The 17,108-nt window shown below is 47.2% G+C and overlaps 1 protein-coding gene across 1 annotated transcript in view; it reads left to right on the forward strand.

Moving 5' to 3' along the window:
• Window positions 1-16,725, forward strand: part of LOC128270778 (protein madd-4) — a 143,453-nt gene extending 126,728 nt beyond the window's left edge. Inside the window, exons 6-18 of the mRNA XM_053008196.1 lie at window positions 2,054-2,198; window positions 3,713-3,842; window positions 3,941-4,139; window positions 7,086-7,552; window positions 10,272-10,487; window positions 10,600-11,061; window positions 11,139-11,723; window positions 11,957-12,050; window positions 12,420-12,548; window positions 15,468-15,752; window positions 15,933-16,265; window positions 16,353-16,503; window positions 16,595-16,725. Of these exons, the coding sequence (XP_052864156.1) occupies window positions 2,054-2,198; window positions 3,713-3,842; window positions 3,941-4,139; window positions 7,086-7,552; window positions 10,272-10,487; window positions 10,600-11,061; window positions 11,139-11,723; window positions 11,957-12,050; window positions 12,420-12,548; window positions 15,468-15,752; window positions 15,933-16,265; window positions 16,353-16,503; window positions 16,595-16,713 (3,315 nt within the window). The 3' untranslated portion in view covers window positions 16,714-16,725. The remainder of the gene's footprint in view (window positions 1-2,053; window positions 2,199-3,712; window positions 3,843-3,940; window positions 4,140-7,085; window positions 7,553-10,271; window positions 10,488-10,599; window positions 11,062-11,138; window positions 11,724-11,956; window positions 12,051-12,419; window positions 12,549-15,467; window positions 15,753-15,932; window positions 16,266-16,352; window positions 16,504-16,594) is intronic.
• The last annotated feature ends 383 nt before the right edge of the window (window positions 16,726-17,108 follow it).

The following is a 17,108-nucleotide window of genomic DNA, read 5'->3' on the forward strand; positions in this document are numbered from 1 at the left end:
AAGCAGGAATAGGCAAAGGTAAGCACGACGCGCTTAAGAAAATTCCCGTAAAAAACTGTAACGAAAAAAATGAGAAAATACTTCATACTTCTATGAGCCCAGATGCCCCACCAATGGACCTCTCGACTTTATTTGTGGAACATTGTTGTGGTTCGTTCCCTGTCGTATTGCATACTTTTCGAAATTGTCGAAAAATTTCACAACACCACACTACATCAAATGGCTCTCTATTTGGCCTCTAGAGGGCTCGCTGAACGGTTCGAATTACATTCACCAGCGCCAAGCCTCGATCACTCGATTCATTTATTTCTGATCAGCGTATTTCCTCTACACGCGCCGCACTCCTCGAGCCGCCTAATCAGAGACCATTCAACGACCACCCCTAAGGACACGTGGTTCGGTTCAATGAAAAACCCTTCAGTTCCGGCCCACGGAACCTAACTTTTCCCTTGAACCGATGAATAAAAGGGTTCACGTGAAAAACCGACCCGTTGAAAGATGAAAAAGTTAAAGTTTAGACGAAAGGCACAAAGCCAGCAGGACGCGCACCCTTCAGCGAAGACGTCGATCGATCGATCGGGGTCGGGTTCAGCGCCGGCCGGCCCTTTTGTAGAAACTTTTCGTATAAACTCACTTAAATCATTAGGCACTAAATTCAATTGGGTTGGGCCTTGAATAGGTTGGCCTATTGAAATGGTAGAGGCGCCCTTCAAACGGCCGTTTGAAAAAGGATGTGAATGTGATATTTTTATGGGCTTTTTTCCAAAATTCAATTGTTGTGGGTTATTTGAATTTTCTAAATTTATGTAATGTTGGCTCTCTCTTGCCGTTCATGGCGGCTACAGTGTTTGAGTTACACCGAGTACCAGGACCTTTTATTGTGCCTGGCAAAAGTTGAAAGTATTTTATCTGATTCTATGCATATGGTACAAAACACATAAAAAATATTCATAAAACCGCATCGTTGCATGTTATTTTCTACCCCGTGACGGTGCAGCATGCTTAAATATTAATAGTCTATGAATAAAAGTTGTCAAACAGTTTCAAATTACATCATTTTACATTTACATGAGTCAGTCGCCCCAAACAAAAAAACCTGCTCAGAAGTTTCTGCACAAAAAATGGGAAAAGAAAATCAAATAAACATGATATGCATTGATTGATGTCTCGCCAGGAACATGCAAATTCACTCTTCATCCTCGGGCACATTAGCAGTCGCACCGAACGTCAAGTCCGCCAGCAAGCACCTTGCGCTTGAAGCACCATCGGCGAAATCCATCGCCATCGACAGTTCCAGGCCACTTCGAACTGCACTTCTTCCCTGCATCTCCAGATAGAGTGGCTCTAGAAGTCACACTAATGCAACATTGAGACATCTTCGGGGCCCAGCCCAGAACAAGGGGCACATGCAACGGCCAAAGGAAAAAAAGAGCCTCAGTCTCGGCTGTCACTCAGAAGTCTACCACGGATTTTAGTAGCCAGGTCCATTAAGGGCGCTGCCGATAGGAAGCAGCGAAAGCGGAAAAAGCAAGCCCGCAGAACTTACAGGACCAAACCTATGTCACCTTTGCCGACTTTTGCCAATTTTGAATCAACACCACCACTCCACTCCTCGAAGAGACTCCTTGTGGCTGCGGCAGAACGGTGGGCGAAGCCGAATCGTACACCCCGGGGCCGGGTTCCGACTAAGTGTTTCCTCCAATAATCATCAGGCCCCAGCACCGAGGGGGGCGATGCCGGGGCTGGGCCGGTTGACAACTTCACCGTCGTCCCGAGCACAGACTTTGGGGCCGGGACATGAATTTTTCATCGACTCTTTCGGCCCGAACCGTCTCGCCTCGTATCTACATGAACTTTCTCTATCGCTGTCTCCGTTTGCTGTCGTTGTTGGATGTAAGATGTCACCTTTGCACCCCTGTCTACCTATTCCAGACTCCAGGGCTCTCTCCCTCTCTCTCACACGGAGAGTCGGAGAGCTTCGCGCCCAATCCTGATTGTCTTCGAAGCGTTCGCAGCTCACATTTCTTGGCGTGTTCACGCTTTATACTTACAGCGCGTCGGATGTGACCTAAAGATTGGATCCACCAAGAAGATCGACGTGTGTGGGGTTTGCGGTGGCGATGGCACCTCCTGCACGCAGCCCCTCTACCAGTGGGAGATAGCGCCGATGTCACTCTGCTCCGTGACCTGCGGAGGCGGTAAGTGTAGTATCTGCAGACGAAAGGGACCCGTCCTACGTGAGGTCCACTGACGATGAAGACACGACACGGGCGAATCGGGCAAGTTTCGGTTCCACACCGGGTTTTCCGGGATTGAGACATTACCTGGGCTGACTCGCATACACTCGCTCTCTCTTTCTCTCTGTCTATCCGCGTGCAATCCATTACCGTTCCTGGAAATGCGATAAGACACTCTGCAGCACTGCAACTCGAGATCATCATCTCGTGGCCCTCCACGCCTTTGGGGCTTCTAACTTAAAATTCAATAAAAACCACGGACCACGCTCATAGTAGAACTGAAGTGGCTATCTCTGCGAGAGAAATACTAAGGAAGGTTTCGGTTCCACTGAAGTCAACCCGAGGCAACATGACAAAGTACCTCATTTGAAGTTATGTAATTAAAGGACATCATCCAATTATTACGACGAATGTTAGGTTAATAACACAGATTTCGTTGTTATGTTTACAAATTTTCACCACACTTCAACAAGTGTCTTTATGATTTGTATTTGTCGACTCTTTTCGGTATAAAATTTGTGTGCCTCAGATTCTTAAAAATAGTGTAAACCCAATAATTTGCCAGCCATCCTTTACTTAATACTTTTCTTTCAACACAACAGTTTTGTGCTGTAACTGGAATGAAAGAATCTATAATCTTTACGAACAATTTGTGATGTTAAATCCAAGTTTTAATTTAAATCCCATTTATTTAATATTCAAAGCTTAGTGATATTGTTCTGCCTTCCGAAATGGTCAGTCAAAATGATATACTCTCACCGATTCCTTCATGTTGTCGCCAGATTGACAGATTTTGGTCCCTATCTGGCAGGACTTCGGCTGGCCAAAGTTAATGCCGATGATGATGCACATTCAAACACTTGCGTCAGCCCATGAACTCCTTCCATCTCGATGCTGTCTCGGAAACCAGTACACCCATAGCCACTCACAAACACACACACGTCAATTCGTGACAGGTGCCACCTTTTGACCGGGTGCCGCCATCGATGGCCATGGAAACCGAGATTATGTTGTCAGGCGAAATCATGATAAGTTCGATTGACGGAACAATTTCGTTCGCCCACTGTAGTGACAAATCCTTTCGTCCTGATAACATTGAGGAAGGTTCCAGGCGTCATCTTCGATCGGGCCACGGCTAATAAAGAAAAGATCTATTAAGAACAAACATCAAACCATTCTGACGCCAGCCTTCTAATCAAAGGCGAAAATTAAAAGCAACATACGACATTATCTCCAATGTCCCGATAAGGCCTAGTGTCGCGGATTGCCCTTCAGCTATGAGATCGAACGCCATTACGACAAAATAATGAGAAGAAAGCCTCGCCAGCGTCGTCGTCGTCGTCGTCGTCCTCTGCGTAAAATCCGAAAGCCCGCCAACAATCTAATCACATTAGTATTGATTCCGGGCGCCCTTTTCCGTGGTGACCTTCATCTCATTGGTTCGCCTTTTGCTTTGTCTTTCCCGCCGTCTTTAGGGTACAAGATGGCGATGCCAACCTGCCGCAACCGGGTGACTGGCGTGGACGTGGAGGAGTCACTCTGTAACGCGTCGTCCCGCCCGGAACCCACCGTCGTCCAGTGCAACACCCATCTCTGTCCACCGAAGTGAGTATTCGCGCTCGGCCGGGGAGTCCGGGCGTAGCTTTCGGTGTTGCTTTAAACTAATTTCGGGCCCTTTCGGGAACAAACTAATTTGCCCCCAGGTGGGTGACGGACGACTGGAGGTCCTGCTCGAAGATGTGCGGTGGCGGGATCCGGGAACGAGTCGTCGTTTGTGCGGAGGAGAGCAACGGCTCCAAGAACAAGGTTCCGGATGAAGCTTGTCGCGGAGTGCGGCCCAAAAACCAAGAACCATGCAACGTCCAGGAGTGTCCCAAGTGGATCGTCGGTGAATGGAGCGGGGTAAGTGGCATATTATGTTGTATTTTATGAACAGAATAATTAGGATGAACGGAGATACTTTCAAATGTTTGTCCTGTTTCCCTGCCCATTCCGTCTTGCCTACCCGGAGAACGTCTTAAAAGTGTTAGTTCAAATGAAAGTATGGAAAAATTAAATAGACCGACATACTTATATCAACTAAAACAATGAAGACAAATTGGCTTACAAACTACTTACGTTGCAAAGTTCACATCATAACAAATCCTGTATGATATTACGATTCAGAGAATTCTGCATTTAAACATTTTTGACCATTTTTAACCTCGGTCCAGTCACAGTTGGAACTTACTTCATTGGTGAGCCTCGGGAGAACTCTTTCCCAACTGTGATAATGATTTATTGCAGTAGCAGCGCAATAATAAACTAATTTATCATTCGGCAAGTCCTTTCATGATCGTGAATTATTATGCTCTCCCCGAAACTTCTTTTACCAAAATAAAAACCAAAAGCATGTGCCACAACACGCGTCCGTCCGTCGTGCTCATTCGTTTGGCGCCACTGCATCTTCGTGGTCGCTAGGACACTTATAACGGTTCCCAATTAATGGCATGCTTTACCCAGGCAATATACATTTTATTGCCTACGTTACACCGACAGTGGAAGCGGCAGTAGCGCGCTGCACATGCGTTTGGCACAGCGAAAGCCCATAAAGCTCCGCACAGTCGTATAATTAGCCATAAATCCTGCCATTCATTGCATTTGCCGTTTCGTAGCCGCAGGCAATCTATCGCCGCGAGTGGAATGCATTCGACACAAGGCTTGCATCGCACATTACGAATGTTGCATTTATCATTGTGCTGTGCCCTGCCAGACGCGGAAGATGGCCATAATCGTCGTGTCGATTACTTCGTCCTACTTAGGCCGGGTAACATAAAGTTTCACTCTACCCGTGATGACCGGGTGCTATTTGGAACGATTGTTTGCCGCATCCGGAAGCAAATCGAATGCAAATTGGATTTTCCCCAACACGTTTAGTTTCTAGTAGTCCTTCGTAGAAGAAATAACATTTTTATGTGATTTTATTGGAGCTCATGCGGAGGCACAGCAGTCCCGCAAACATCTGCAAGAGTATCGGCCGCGTTTCCAACATAACGATTGCCAAGTGCATAATTTTATAGTAGTAATTGTTTAGCTAGCAAACTGAAACATGCGAACTTGCATTCTACTAGCATCTTCGGGTCAGGTTCACTAACAACTATAATACAAGTTACAAAAACAAACAATTTTAAGACGATTCACAACTAACAGGCGAAAACTGCGCAGCTAAATCCTCTTTGAAACCTTTGGTAAATTTGGACATTGAATCCAGGTCACGTGTTTGTACTTTCGAATGCTTCTATCAAAAATCGTTACTCTTCATTTTTTTGCTATTACAAAACGGATACTTTCGGAAAATCCAAAATAGAATCACTGCATTTTTTACGGGTTTTGAAGCTTACAAGTCAATAATAAATGCAATATCAAATGTTTCTAATGGTTTGTCCATTAAATTTTGGCCCAGTGCTTTTGACGCGTCCCTGTGGTGTCCTATTCGTTTCAGACTCTTGTCAAATCGTTCGCGCTCCACCGCCATAGGCAGATGTTAATTCTCTTCGGACTGTTGGGAATAGTCCTACAAAGTTTGACAACTGTTTACTGCGGTTTACGCCAACATACATGGCATGAGGTCAAATGTTTTGAGAAGACAAATGTCCTTTTTTATTGAAACAATTATGCTGCAAAATGTATATCTTTGCGCGATTTCCTCACTTTTAAATCAAGATTAATGTTGCATGTTTGAGCAACATTGTCACGACTTTCGAATGCACATGCCGCGAACCTTTAACACTAACCTGTCGTATAACCCTCAATCCGGCACCGAAGCCATGCAGAACACCAATGCTTGTCACTTGCCGACATTGTAGCGCACTATATGACCATATAAAACTTCCGCACCACGTCCTGAAGAGTGCGGCACCCTGTTCTTGGCTGGGATTGGCAAACGCGAGAGCGCTTCCACCGTCCGTGGAACCGAGTGTCGGATGGGGCAGTCGAATAAAACATGAAAACTAACAAAATATGATCGAGTGGGTGCTTATGGTAACAACAGTCGTAAAGCAGCGTCTTTATGGCTCTATTTAAATTTGCCGACTGTAAATTTATGGCCCGCCCGGTCGAGGAAAAATGAACGAACAATCACAAACACACGGCCAGCCCGAACCGTTCATGCGCTTATTTTTCTTCACTCAATGCCTTCTTCAAAGACACCGAAGAGCACATTACCAAACAATATGGACCAAACACACTTTCTCCATCGGTCTCGATTGGGCGAATTATTGGGCGTGGGCTTTCCAGAGCCAATGCCGGCCACTTCCGTCCGTGCGCTGGTCGGAAGATTTGTTTGGGGCATTTTATTATTTTATTCTTTCGTAAAACACCAAAAATGCCTCGACGAGGCACGGGTCACCATCCCCGGCACCGGGCATCGCCAACAGCGTGGCGTTGATGTTGCGTAAATTTCGAGAAATTTATTGATTTACAACCCAAGCGTGCCCGTCGGTCCGACATCGAAATATGATTTGTCCACATCGTCGCCACCGTAATAAACGGATGCCTTCGATGGCATTTTATGAACGGCCCATAAGGCACGGGAAACCCGGGAAATTTTATTGGCCGTGCGTTTTGAAGGACCGTGTGCCTGCAGAAGTGCCATTTTCTCTCGGGCAGCGAGAGAGAGACAGGGAAATGTTGGTCACTGTCGGTCATTTCGGCCAGGCCAATTCAGAGGTTCGACCCTATTCAATTTGCACCTTGGAGTGAAAGACGCTTTCGATGGCTAATTAACCCATTCTAGGAAACCAAAGACCACGGCGATCCACCGATAAAGCTAATGTTCTACTTCTCCTTCCGATTGACTTCCGTTTTCAGTGCTCGGTGTCCTGTGGTAGCGGAATTCAGGTGCGCAGCGTCGAGTGTATGGACACGAACGGACACTACAGTGGTCAGTGCGACCCGACCGCCAAACCAGTGGCCGGTCAACCCTGCACCACCGGCATCATCTGTAACGCAGGTTCCGTTTCCTCGGGCGCAAGCGGTGCGAGCGGGACTCAGGTTACTTCTAATGCCGGCATCGTCGTCATTCCACCGTCATCGGCAACGTCGGCGGACTTTGATAGCAGTCCGGCCGCTGGCGAAGAGACCGATCTTGGCGATGGCGATCAGACCGCCGACCGGATTGCGACGGCGCTAATGAAGGAGAAAGCTTCGATGCACATCGAGCGCGACCCGACCCTGATGACGTACAACGATCAGCCGTACTATGCCCAACCGCTGCGACAGGACCGACTACCGAAGGCGGAGAAAATCGTTTCCCAGCGGGTGCCAAGCGAAGCCACGTAAGTTTGCGTTCGAGATCATTTCCGAGAAGCCACGGAATTTAACCACTCAATATGAGACGCGCGCCTTTAGTCGACAGCTTAATTATATTGTGAAACTGTGGAGTAAATTAAAAAACACCCCACAGCATAAAAACATTTTCTGTTCAATAGGACAGTTTTGTTTAACCTTACTGATTCTGTGGGGCACCATAAGTCTCCATTTTTAGCAGACACCATGCGTCTCCATTTTTAGCAGCACTAGGCGTCTCCTTCATCATCAACTCATAATAATTTGCCAAAACGTGTTTAATGCACCGCTTGATGGCAAACCAATCAGTAAATAAAATTATCTTTAAATTAAAGACCGTTTCGGTTCGCCCATTAATCGAACCCGCTCTCGTTAACAATGACAAACTTTAATAAGAGAATGATTGTGTTGAGTAGTTTTCATAAACATCCAACGAGTTCCGAAATTTTTAAAATTGTTCAAAAAAAGATTCTAAACTGGTTCAAAATTTGCTAACTCAATTTAGCTCACACTAACGGCTAAAACTGATAAAGTCGTTGGCTGGGTAGTTGTTTCGAGTGCATTTTTCATTCCACGTAAGTCACGATAGCAGCAAATCATTGCATCGTCGTTTTGCCATCGCTTCAAATTGCGACTCACCCATCCATTCAACATTAGGATTTTCACGAACAAAAACAGGACAGAACGCTAGCATCAAACTACTGCTCCGTCACGCAATTGCATGCGGTGTGATCATCAATAACAACGCTGCAATTGCCCTTAACTGCCATTTCTTTTTAGTTTTTGCAGATTTCCAAATTGTTTTGAGCATTTGTTTCACCTCAATGGACAAGCACTAGCGCACTCAAATAAAAGAAGCATCTTACATTGCCCCCATACGATACAAAAATCACCCATATCGCCCCGAAACTAACGTAAACTCTCGACATGCATTTGCCAAATCATCTGGTCTCGGTCCACGAGCGATGAGTGTCGTTTTCTGCAATAAGTGTACGGTTCGTGTTGCACCTTACCGGCTGCTGAGCTCCGATCTGACCTGTCGGAGAGCTCCCGTTGGCGAAGGAATGCAGCAACAAAATGGATGCCTCAATTTCCAACCAACCCATCCCACTCACTGGAAACCGGAAGCATTCTGTCGGCCGGCGTCGTATCTTACAGAAACTGACCGGTGCCGGGATCCATGTGTTGCCCCCATCCACACCATGCTCATCATCCACAAGGCGTCATCATCAACGCCGTGAGCACATTTTCACCTTCACTTACCGGCTCGGATGGCAATCTGAAAACAATCTCAAACCAACAACGTGCAGCGAACGCCCCGGTGGCCTCTGGAATGCAACCAGCCACCGACGTGGCCTGCACGACGTGGGAAACGGGCATGACACGATCTGGAATCAGCGCTTCCGCTGTGGAGGGAGGAACCGAAAGCGGCCGAAGCAGCACGGCTTCATCGTGCTCATCGCTATTTTCTCAATTTCCTCCAACAGCGTGTGCATGTTTTTCCACGTACGCCCTGCTGCAGCATATCACATTTTCTTGCCTTCGAAGGTGACTTTTTTATTGCATTTGTTGAATGGGCCTGATTGATGCTTTTGTTTTTATGCTCAGCTGCATTCTCGGCGGGCACGGCGGGTTGATGTGCAATTGTGCAGGACCTTCCGACATCAATCATAGTGAGGGTCTACGGTTTGCAAAATAATGCTCGGCCCGGCCGTCAAACGGCCGTTTTGTGTGGCTTCGGACCCGTTTGAATTTTACTCGATTGCACGCTGTGAGTTCCAGGTCTCCGATGCACTTCCTGGAAAAAGCGAATCGTTCAATTTTACCTTCAAAGGCTTTTTCGCTTGTGCTGTAGGTTCATTCAATACGTAATATCAATTCACTATCAGTTCGTCGTATTACCATTGAAGAAAGGCATTAAAACCGAATGTTTTTAAATGTCGAGCCACGCATTTAAATAAATGGTGCGAGTGTGAAATTATTATAAATAATTTATTCACCAAATTTAGAGCTTTGTACATGCTCACAATGCTACCTGGCTGTGTATTTTCCAACTAACCGCGTTTACCAGCTCCAATTAGACCCACAAGGGTATTTAAATTTGCCTTATCCGACTTGTCGTGTTTTTTCTCGTTCAACATTTAATTCAACAAAATACTGTGCCACGCAATATTAGTGTATCTTTCACTTTTGTAAAACAAAATCATATAACCTATAACCTTTAAGCAACGGTAAAAATAAAACAGAGCAACAGAATGCTTTTAAATAGTGTATGAATAATGTCTTAGATAAACATTTTTGAATTTCGGTAGTAGGTTAATGTAGGCTCATTAATGGAATCAGCTCGTACCATTATCTTTCTGCATTAATTTTTAAATTTTCATTCACTAATACTGGGCCACATTTCTATTCGTAGCCGACTATGTCTTTAATTACACCGTCAGTTGGTCGATGTTTGACAGCCCCGTTTGCTTTGATGACCATTCTTCGCTAACAATGGCCCTCTGCTAACTATTCTTCTGCAATTAATCATTGATGCAAAATACTCGGTTCCAGAAGTTATTTAACTTCCTTGAAGTTACTTCCTGATAGGTCATTACTCTCTCGCTTATTCTTCATTTTCTTTCCGTCTATCTCTTTCTCTCTTTCTCTGTTGCTTTCTGTCCCTTGCATCTGCGTGCTTTACCACTCAACCGTCGGGATGTGCAGCTTCATACAGGACACCGAGTGGTCACCGTGCAGCGTGACGTGTGGAGAAGGGATCCGCCGGAAGCCGTTCCGGTGTAAGATCTTCCTCGAGTTCTCCAAGCGCGTCGCCGTGCTGAACGACTCGCTCTGCCACGCCTACAAACCGCTCGACGAGGTGGAACGCTGCGTCATGGAGCCGTGCTCCTACTCGCACAATTTCGAGGAGTCCTATCTCAAGTACTGACCCGTTTAGCTTCATTTCTGTCTTTTTCAGTCCTTAGAAGACCTCATGCAGTAAGGGTCCTACGGTTCCATTAACCTGATCATCTTTGGCTCATCTTTTCTTCAGGGACGGAAATCGACAGGGAGTGGAGAACATAAAGGTGCATGCGGCCGTGCCGGGCAAAACGTACTCCTGGCGCGAAGAAGGCTACACAAGCTGCAGCGCCTCGTGTCTGGGCGGCGTCGAGGAGCTCATCATCAACTGCGTACGGGACGACACCGGCAAGATAGTGTCGCCGTTCCTGTGCTCCCCCGAAACCAAACCGGAAGCACGCATACGGACCTGCAACGACATTCCGTGTCCGCCCCGGTGGAACTACTCCGAGTTTACGCCCTGCTCGAAGAGCTGCGGGTTCGGCATCCAGACGCGCGAGGTGACCTGCATCCACGAGGTGACCCGCGGTGGCGAGAACACGATGATCGTTCCGAACAGCATGTGCACCACGAAACCGCAACCGGACCGGCAGTACTGCAACATCATCGACTGCCCGGTCCGATGGGAGGTGTCGGAGTGGAGCAAGTGTTCCAAGTAAGCGCCAGAGCACCCGGCACACCGCCCCTCCAAGGCACTGGCAATCATTCAATTCTCTCCTCTCTTCTGCGTAGATCCTGTGGCGGTGGCTTCAAGGAGCGACGCGTCGAATGCAAACAGATCATGGCCCAGGAGCACAAGGTCGAGCGTCCGGCTTCGATGTGCCCGAGCAGCAAACCGCCGGACAAGAAGCCCTGCAACACGAAGGCATGCGCTCCGGAAGATCAGCGACCACCGATCGCGGGGACCAACTCCACCTTCATCCAGCACGATCCGAAGAAGAACAAGATCACGCTCAAGATCGGTGGGGCGGCCACGGTGTTCTACGGGACGCAGGTGAAGATTAAGTGCCCGGTGAAGCGCTTCAATCGGACGAAGATACGTTGGTCGAAGGACCAGCAGCCGCTGCTGAAGACGAAGAAAATCAAAATCTCCAAAAAAGGTGCCCTCCGCGTGCTGGACGTGACGTTCCGCGAGGCCGGCATCTACACGTGCCACGCCGGTCTCAGCCACGCCGATCTGAGGCTGGCGGTGAAACCGAAGCCGGGCAGCGAAGGGCAAACGGATCAGGACCAGGAACGCCATCGGGAAGGAGCCGACCTGAACGCACTGCGCGCGAACTCTTTCGCCATGGCTAACGGGAGCGACGATGAAAAGAGGTACGACACCGTCAGAATGGAATGTCTTACGTCTGCTTGATTCGTGACCTTACTGTCAGTATTAATTGTTAAACAATGATGAGGTCCCTAAGCCTAAAACCTTGCCAAAGTTTCGCCTTAAAACAGACCAGGGCAAAATCCAATCCAATTTTAATATTTTGGCTGTATCTGCCGTTAGCAATAAAAAAGTGAGAATTTCATTAAGTAGTTTCGATCGCTCCTATATATTCTAGTGGCCGACGGAACAGGGATCGCCAGCGGGGGAAAAACCGACAACGACAGCAACACGACGTAAATGCCAACGACCACGACGCCCCAGACGATGAGGTAAGTCGCAATGTCTCAGGGCAGTGAAGCAGCAGTGATATATTTAGTTACAAGATGACCTCAGCCCAGTACGATATACGCTGCTAACAAAGGCGACTCTAGGTGGTGCTAGTAAAACGATGAAATGCAGCTACATTAATTATCCCTTTTCCAATATCCCTCTAGACAAGCTATATTAACCTCAACACCCGTCTCTCGATCTCTTTCTCTCTCTCTCTCTCTCTTTCTTTCCTTCTCTGTTCTCGTTCTCGCAATAACGCGAATAATTTGTTAACCAACTCGAACTGCTCGAAAAATGCGTGAAACTCCCTTTCGGTGCTCGAATCGGTCCCTGAAAACACACAAAAATAAACCCTAACACCCGGCCAGGAGCTCCGGTCGCACTCGCAAATGACCGTGTCCGGCAGTACGGTGGCGTCGGATGCTTCCGCCGCCGCCAGTTCCGGCACGCGTACGATGCCCATGCCTCACTTCCAGCATCTACTGGCCGGCCTACAGGTGAGATGAGGAGTTTTACCAAAACTATGCCAAACCGCACCTCACGAGTCGCACGAGGCTCACTCGAAACATCTCGAACTTTCCTCAATGGCATTACCTTCTGTTTGCCGATTACACGTTTGCATCTCTTATGTTTCAAATGTGCTTTCAACGCTGCACGATCTTTCTGTGTGTACGTTTTCGCTGATGCATGTCCCATCATTCACCCATTATATGGTTCTAAGGTCACAACTGTCGGGAAACTGTACCCTGAATGCGTCCGTTGCACTCAACGATGAGTTTTGGTTATGTTGGTAATCTTGTTTGTTCCTCTTGATTTACTTACATTCCGTCTACTCTCTAATCGCTTTTGCATGTTCTTGCCTTCTTTCCATTTTATAACGCACTGTAATGGTGTACACCAAAGCATACTTTCTTTCGGAACAAATCGCGCTTTTCTCGATATGCTTTGTGAGGAAAAGTACAAGCAAAGATTGCACTTCGTTCGTAGCTACATCACATTTTACATTACGTTCATTCCCGGCGCTACGAAGCGTTTGCATTTGGCTGATTTGGGTTTGCTTTTGCGAAGGAAATTTCTAACTTTTGTAGGAAATATCTAGTATCCAGCTTACCGGTTGAAGCTTCCTCAGGTCGTTCATTTTCGGGCATTAATTTGAACATATTTTTGTTAAACACAATAAAATATCGATGGGCCATACGATGCATGCGCACAATACTATACCTCTTAATGACATATTGAGCCCTGTATGGCCTCGCAATTGATTTTCAAACGTATTCAACATTTATCGTGCGATCGCTTCGGGTCGGGCCACCCGCTTTTTGTATAAATCAGACAAAAATCATTCAACAATCTGCAATCGCAAACAATCGGCCAGCCTGCATCTGGTCTGGCGCTGGCCAGCAAACATTGGCATGTGTTAAAAAAAGAAGTGTGCACCCAAACCCATACCAACATAAATAGCATAGCATCTCCGCGCCGGTCGGGCCGGGAGAAAAACTGATTTTCCACCCCGTGGGCGCGAGTCCGTTTGCGGTGTCGGTTTAATTAAAAGCATTCACACGAACGGAATGTGTCAGGGCGCACTATTTTTCATTCGTAAATAAATTATTATAGGACATAATTATCCCGTTAATCTCGGCCAGCTCGAAATGGCCGGGCCTCCACACGGTTGATCATTTACCTTCTTCTTCCCCCGTTTGGGAGTGGTCGCGGTCGCGGAGAACAAACCAATCGGTTGGGTAGAGGCCTACCGGGGAACTAAAACGGCTCGCAAACGCTGTCGAACCAATCTGGCGCAACGGCTTATGGTTTAGGGGTTAGGATCAAATAAACAAAACCGAGAAAAAACACGTCCATAACAGTAGCGGTAGTATTAAGCCTGAAAATATCACAGCTGATCCGCGAGAGCACGCAAATATCGTATCGTCCGTGCGGCCAATCTCGGGTACCTTCGGGGGGCTCCGGATGGAGGCTAATGATGCTCAGTATCCCCGTGAACCGCCACTGATGGAAAATCAACCACACTTTTAACTATCCCCGCGGGGGCCGTTCCATCCATCGCACGCCAATGCTGGAGCCTATCAGTAGGTCTCGCCCAACGACGGCGCCTGACGAGCTGTCGATGATGGCCCGGGTCGAAAAACAACCCAATAACCTACTCGATATGCGCCGCTTTGTGGATAAGCTGTTTCGTGCTTTAAACGCGTGTGGGTGGCGTGGAAAAGTTATCGAAAAGATAACCGACCTTTGGTGTTATCAGACTTGTTCAAAACTAAATTTATTTATATTATCATTGATTTTCGATAGCTAATTCAATGTACGACCGCTTTGTAGATTAACCACGTTTCAATATTGTATACTTATTTATTAATTTTCTTTTTTTTAATAATAGATAGATACTATATTGATTTATTGTCCACTTTGAACATTTTCCTGTGCGAACACTACGCTGATCGATGTCAGAGTAAAAAATTATATAAAGCCTAGCAAAAATTAAAGAAAACATTGCTTGTTTTTTGCTTTTTTTTAATTACTTTAGATTTAATAATATAATTTTACACTTACCTAAGACTTTATCTTTCTATAAGAGTTAGTCTGGATAGAGAGCCATAGAGATCCATTAACCTAAGTCCAACTCCGAATCTTTAAAACTCGAGAATTCATTAATATTTTCTTGGAATCACACCACTCTTGTTTATGAAAGCATTTTATTTCATTCTTTCCATTACCGCATCACCTGGATTCTAGTACTGATTTTATGCTTGCTCATTTAGGCACTTTTCCGATCGCTTGCTTACTGACCACAAGCTTAACCATGCCTTGTTTGCACTGACCTGCCGCTACTGATAACAATATTCCTGTGTGGACATGTATGAACTTAGCAAAGCATAAACCCGATATTATACTTTGAATTTTTCATTCTTCCCGTCCACCACGAACCCACCCACCTAACCCTTGTCATCAAACACCGCACCCGACCCTACTGCATACACACATGGACACAAATAGGTAATGTTCCACATCCGAGATAAACTGCATTACTTTCAATATCTATCGTTCCATTCTGTCCATATGACGTGGATTCATTTGAACCGTTAATTGATCACATTCACATTAATTCATTCATACCTTTTTCAGTCATGGTTCTGGCGCACAACTTCGCCAAATTAATGCGTGTTTACTAAATTAGTGTAAAATGTTGGTCACTTTTAGAGGCACAAGGTGTACGTTTCCCTATCTATTAGAGCCCACCATAGAGCCTTCACACGAGTCACTCGAATGCCTACTTTTGTTTTAAACTCTTCGGCACATGTTTCTAAACTAACGAAAGGACGTGCTTCTGGGGCTCTGTTTGTACTAATTTTCTCCTTCCTCTGCTTTTCTTCGAATCTCCTGTCTGCTCTTCTCTACGGTAGCTTCTTTGGCCATTCCAGACATTCAGCAACACTAGAAATCGCCAGTTTCTGATGGAGCAGCAGCGCCTCGATCCGTTCGACGGGTCGATTGGGCGTGAGGAGAAGGACGAATCGGGCCGACCGGTGCACGTCTATCAACTGCTCAAGTCTCGCACGACCGGTGACGCCGCGGATGAGCCGATGAGCCACGACAGCCAAGCGATGGACGACTATAAGTTCGAGTGGATGACTACTCCGTGGTCGGAATGTTCGCAAACATGTGGAGCGAATGGCGGAGGTTACAAGGTGAGCCGATGCTGATGACACAATACATTAATTTTAATTTGGGCAAATAAAAAGGCGGTGTTACAATATTACTCACTAAATTATACTTAACTTTGTTCATACAAGAACAACAATATAACCAATTGGTATAACAACAACTGTATAACCTTCTAAAACCTTTGATCGGGTCGCTCATTACAGTTACGATCGGCCCACTGTATGCTGCGGATGACCAACTCGAGCCGCACGGTCGACAACAGCTTCTGCGAAGACGCCGGCCTCCCGGTGCCGGAAACGATCGACAAGTGCGGCAACGTCGAGTGCCCCCGATGGGTGTCGACCGACTGGAGCCCGTGTCAGCAGTCGAAGTGCTTCTCGTGGCACACGGCCCTCCAGAAGCGGGACGTGTTCTGTGAGTTCGACGGCCAACGGAGCGCCGAGAAGGTGTGCGAGGCCGAGGAGAAGCCCGTCACCAAGCAGGAGTGTTACAACGAGCTCTGCAAGGGCGTCTGGCGCGTGGAGCCATGGTCGGAGGTACATCCTCAGCTCCTTACCATCGCCGTAGGCCTATGCGCTACTACAAATTCCTTGTTCTCTGGTCCGTTTTTTTCGCTTCCACAGTGTAATGCTGCCTGCGAAGGACAAGGCATCAAGTACAGGATACTGCAGTGTGTCTGGTACGGCACGAAGAAACCGGCCGGCAACGCGTGCCGCGATCAGCCGCGACCAGCGGTCATGAAAGTGTGTAAAGGACCACCCTGCATTTCGAGCCGTACGTATGAACGACACCATCCGTTCGGCGTCCCAGCTCACGTTCAACCTTGTCTCCTTTTCTCGTCTTCTTTTCATGGTCCGGTCCAAAGTGTCGGAGTGCAAAGACCAGTCGAGGTACTGTAAAAATGTAAAATCGATGGGCATTTGTAGACTGCACCGTTACCAGCAACTGTGTTGCAAGACTTGTAGGTTTAACGTTTACAATTAAGCAACGACGAGCTCCAGGCTAGTTAAACTGACGATGGCGGCCATGGCGGTTCGACCGAGACTCCTGTCCCGATGTCCGGCACCACCACGCGGACCGGCTGCGCTGGCCGAACCGGGAAGAGTCGGCCTGCTCTCCGGAGACACTTTGGAATCCAGTTAAAGGGAAACACTCTCGTGCCCCCGTCTTGTATAGTACATTTACGTCGTCCCTCCCGTTCCGCGTTCCTAACGATCCTTGTTTGAGGTAGTCAATTACGCTCCACTGGCTAGGCACCCTCCTGGAGGAGTGTCATCACGATCACCCACACGACCACTAGGGCCACCCTGCAGCGCCCTCGTGTCAGGAAGGACCCCACTAGCTGGCAACGAACTACGGTGCCGGTGCTTTACACCGTA

This window comes from Anopheles cruzii, chromosome 3 (assembly GCF_943734635.1).
Source record: "Anopheles cruzii chromosome 3, idAnoCruzAS_RS32_06, whole genome shotgun sequence".
In the NCBI taxonomy this organism is placed as follows: Eukaryota; Metazoa; Arthropoda; class Insecta; order Diptera; family Culicidae; genus Anopheles; species Anopheles cruzii.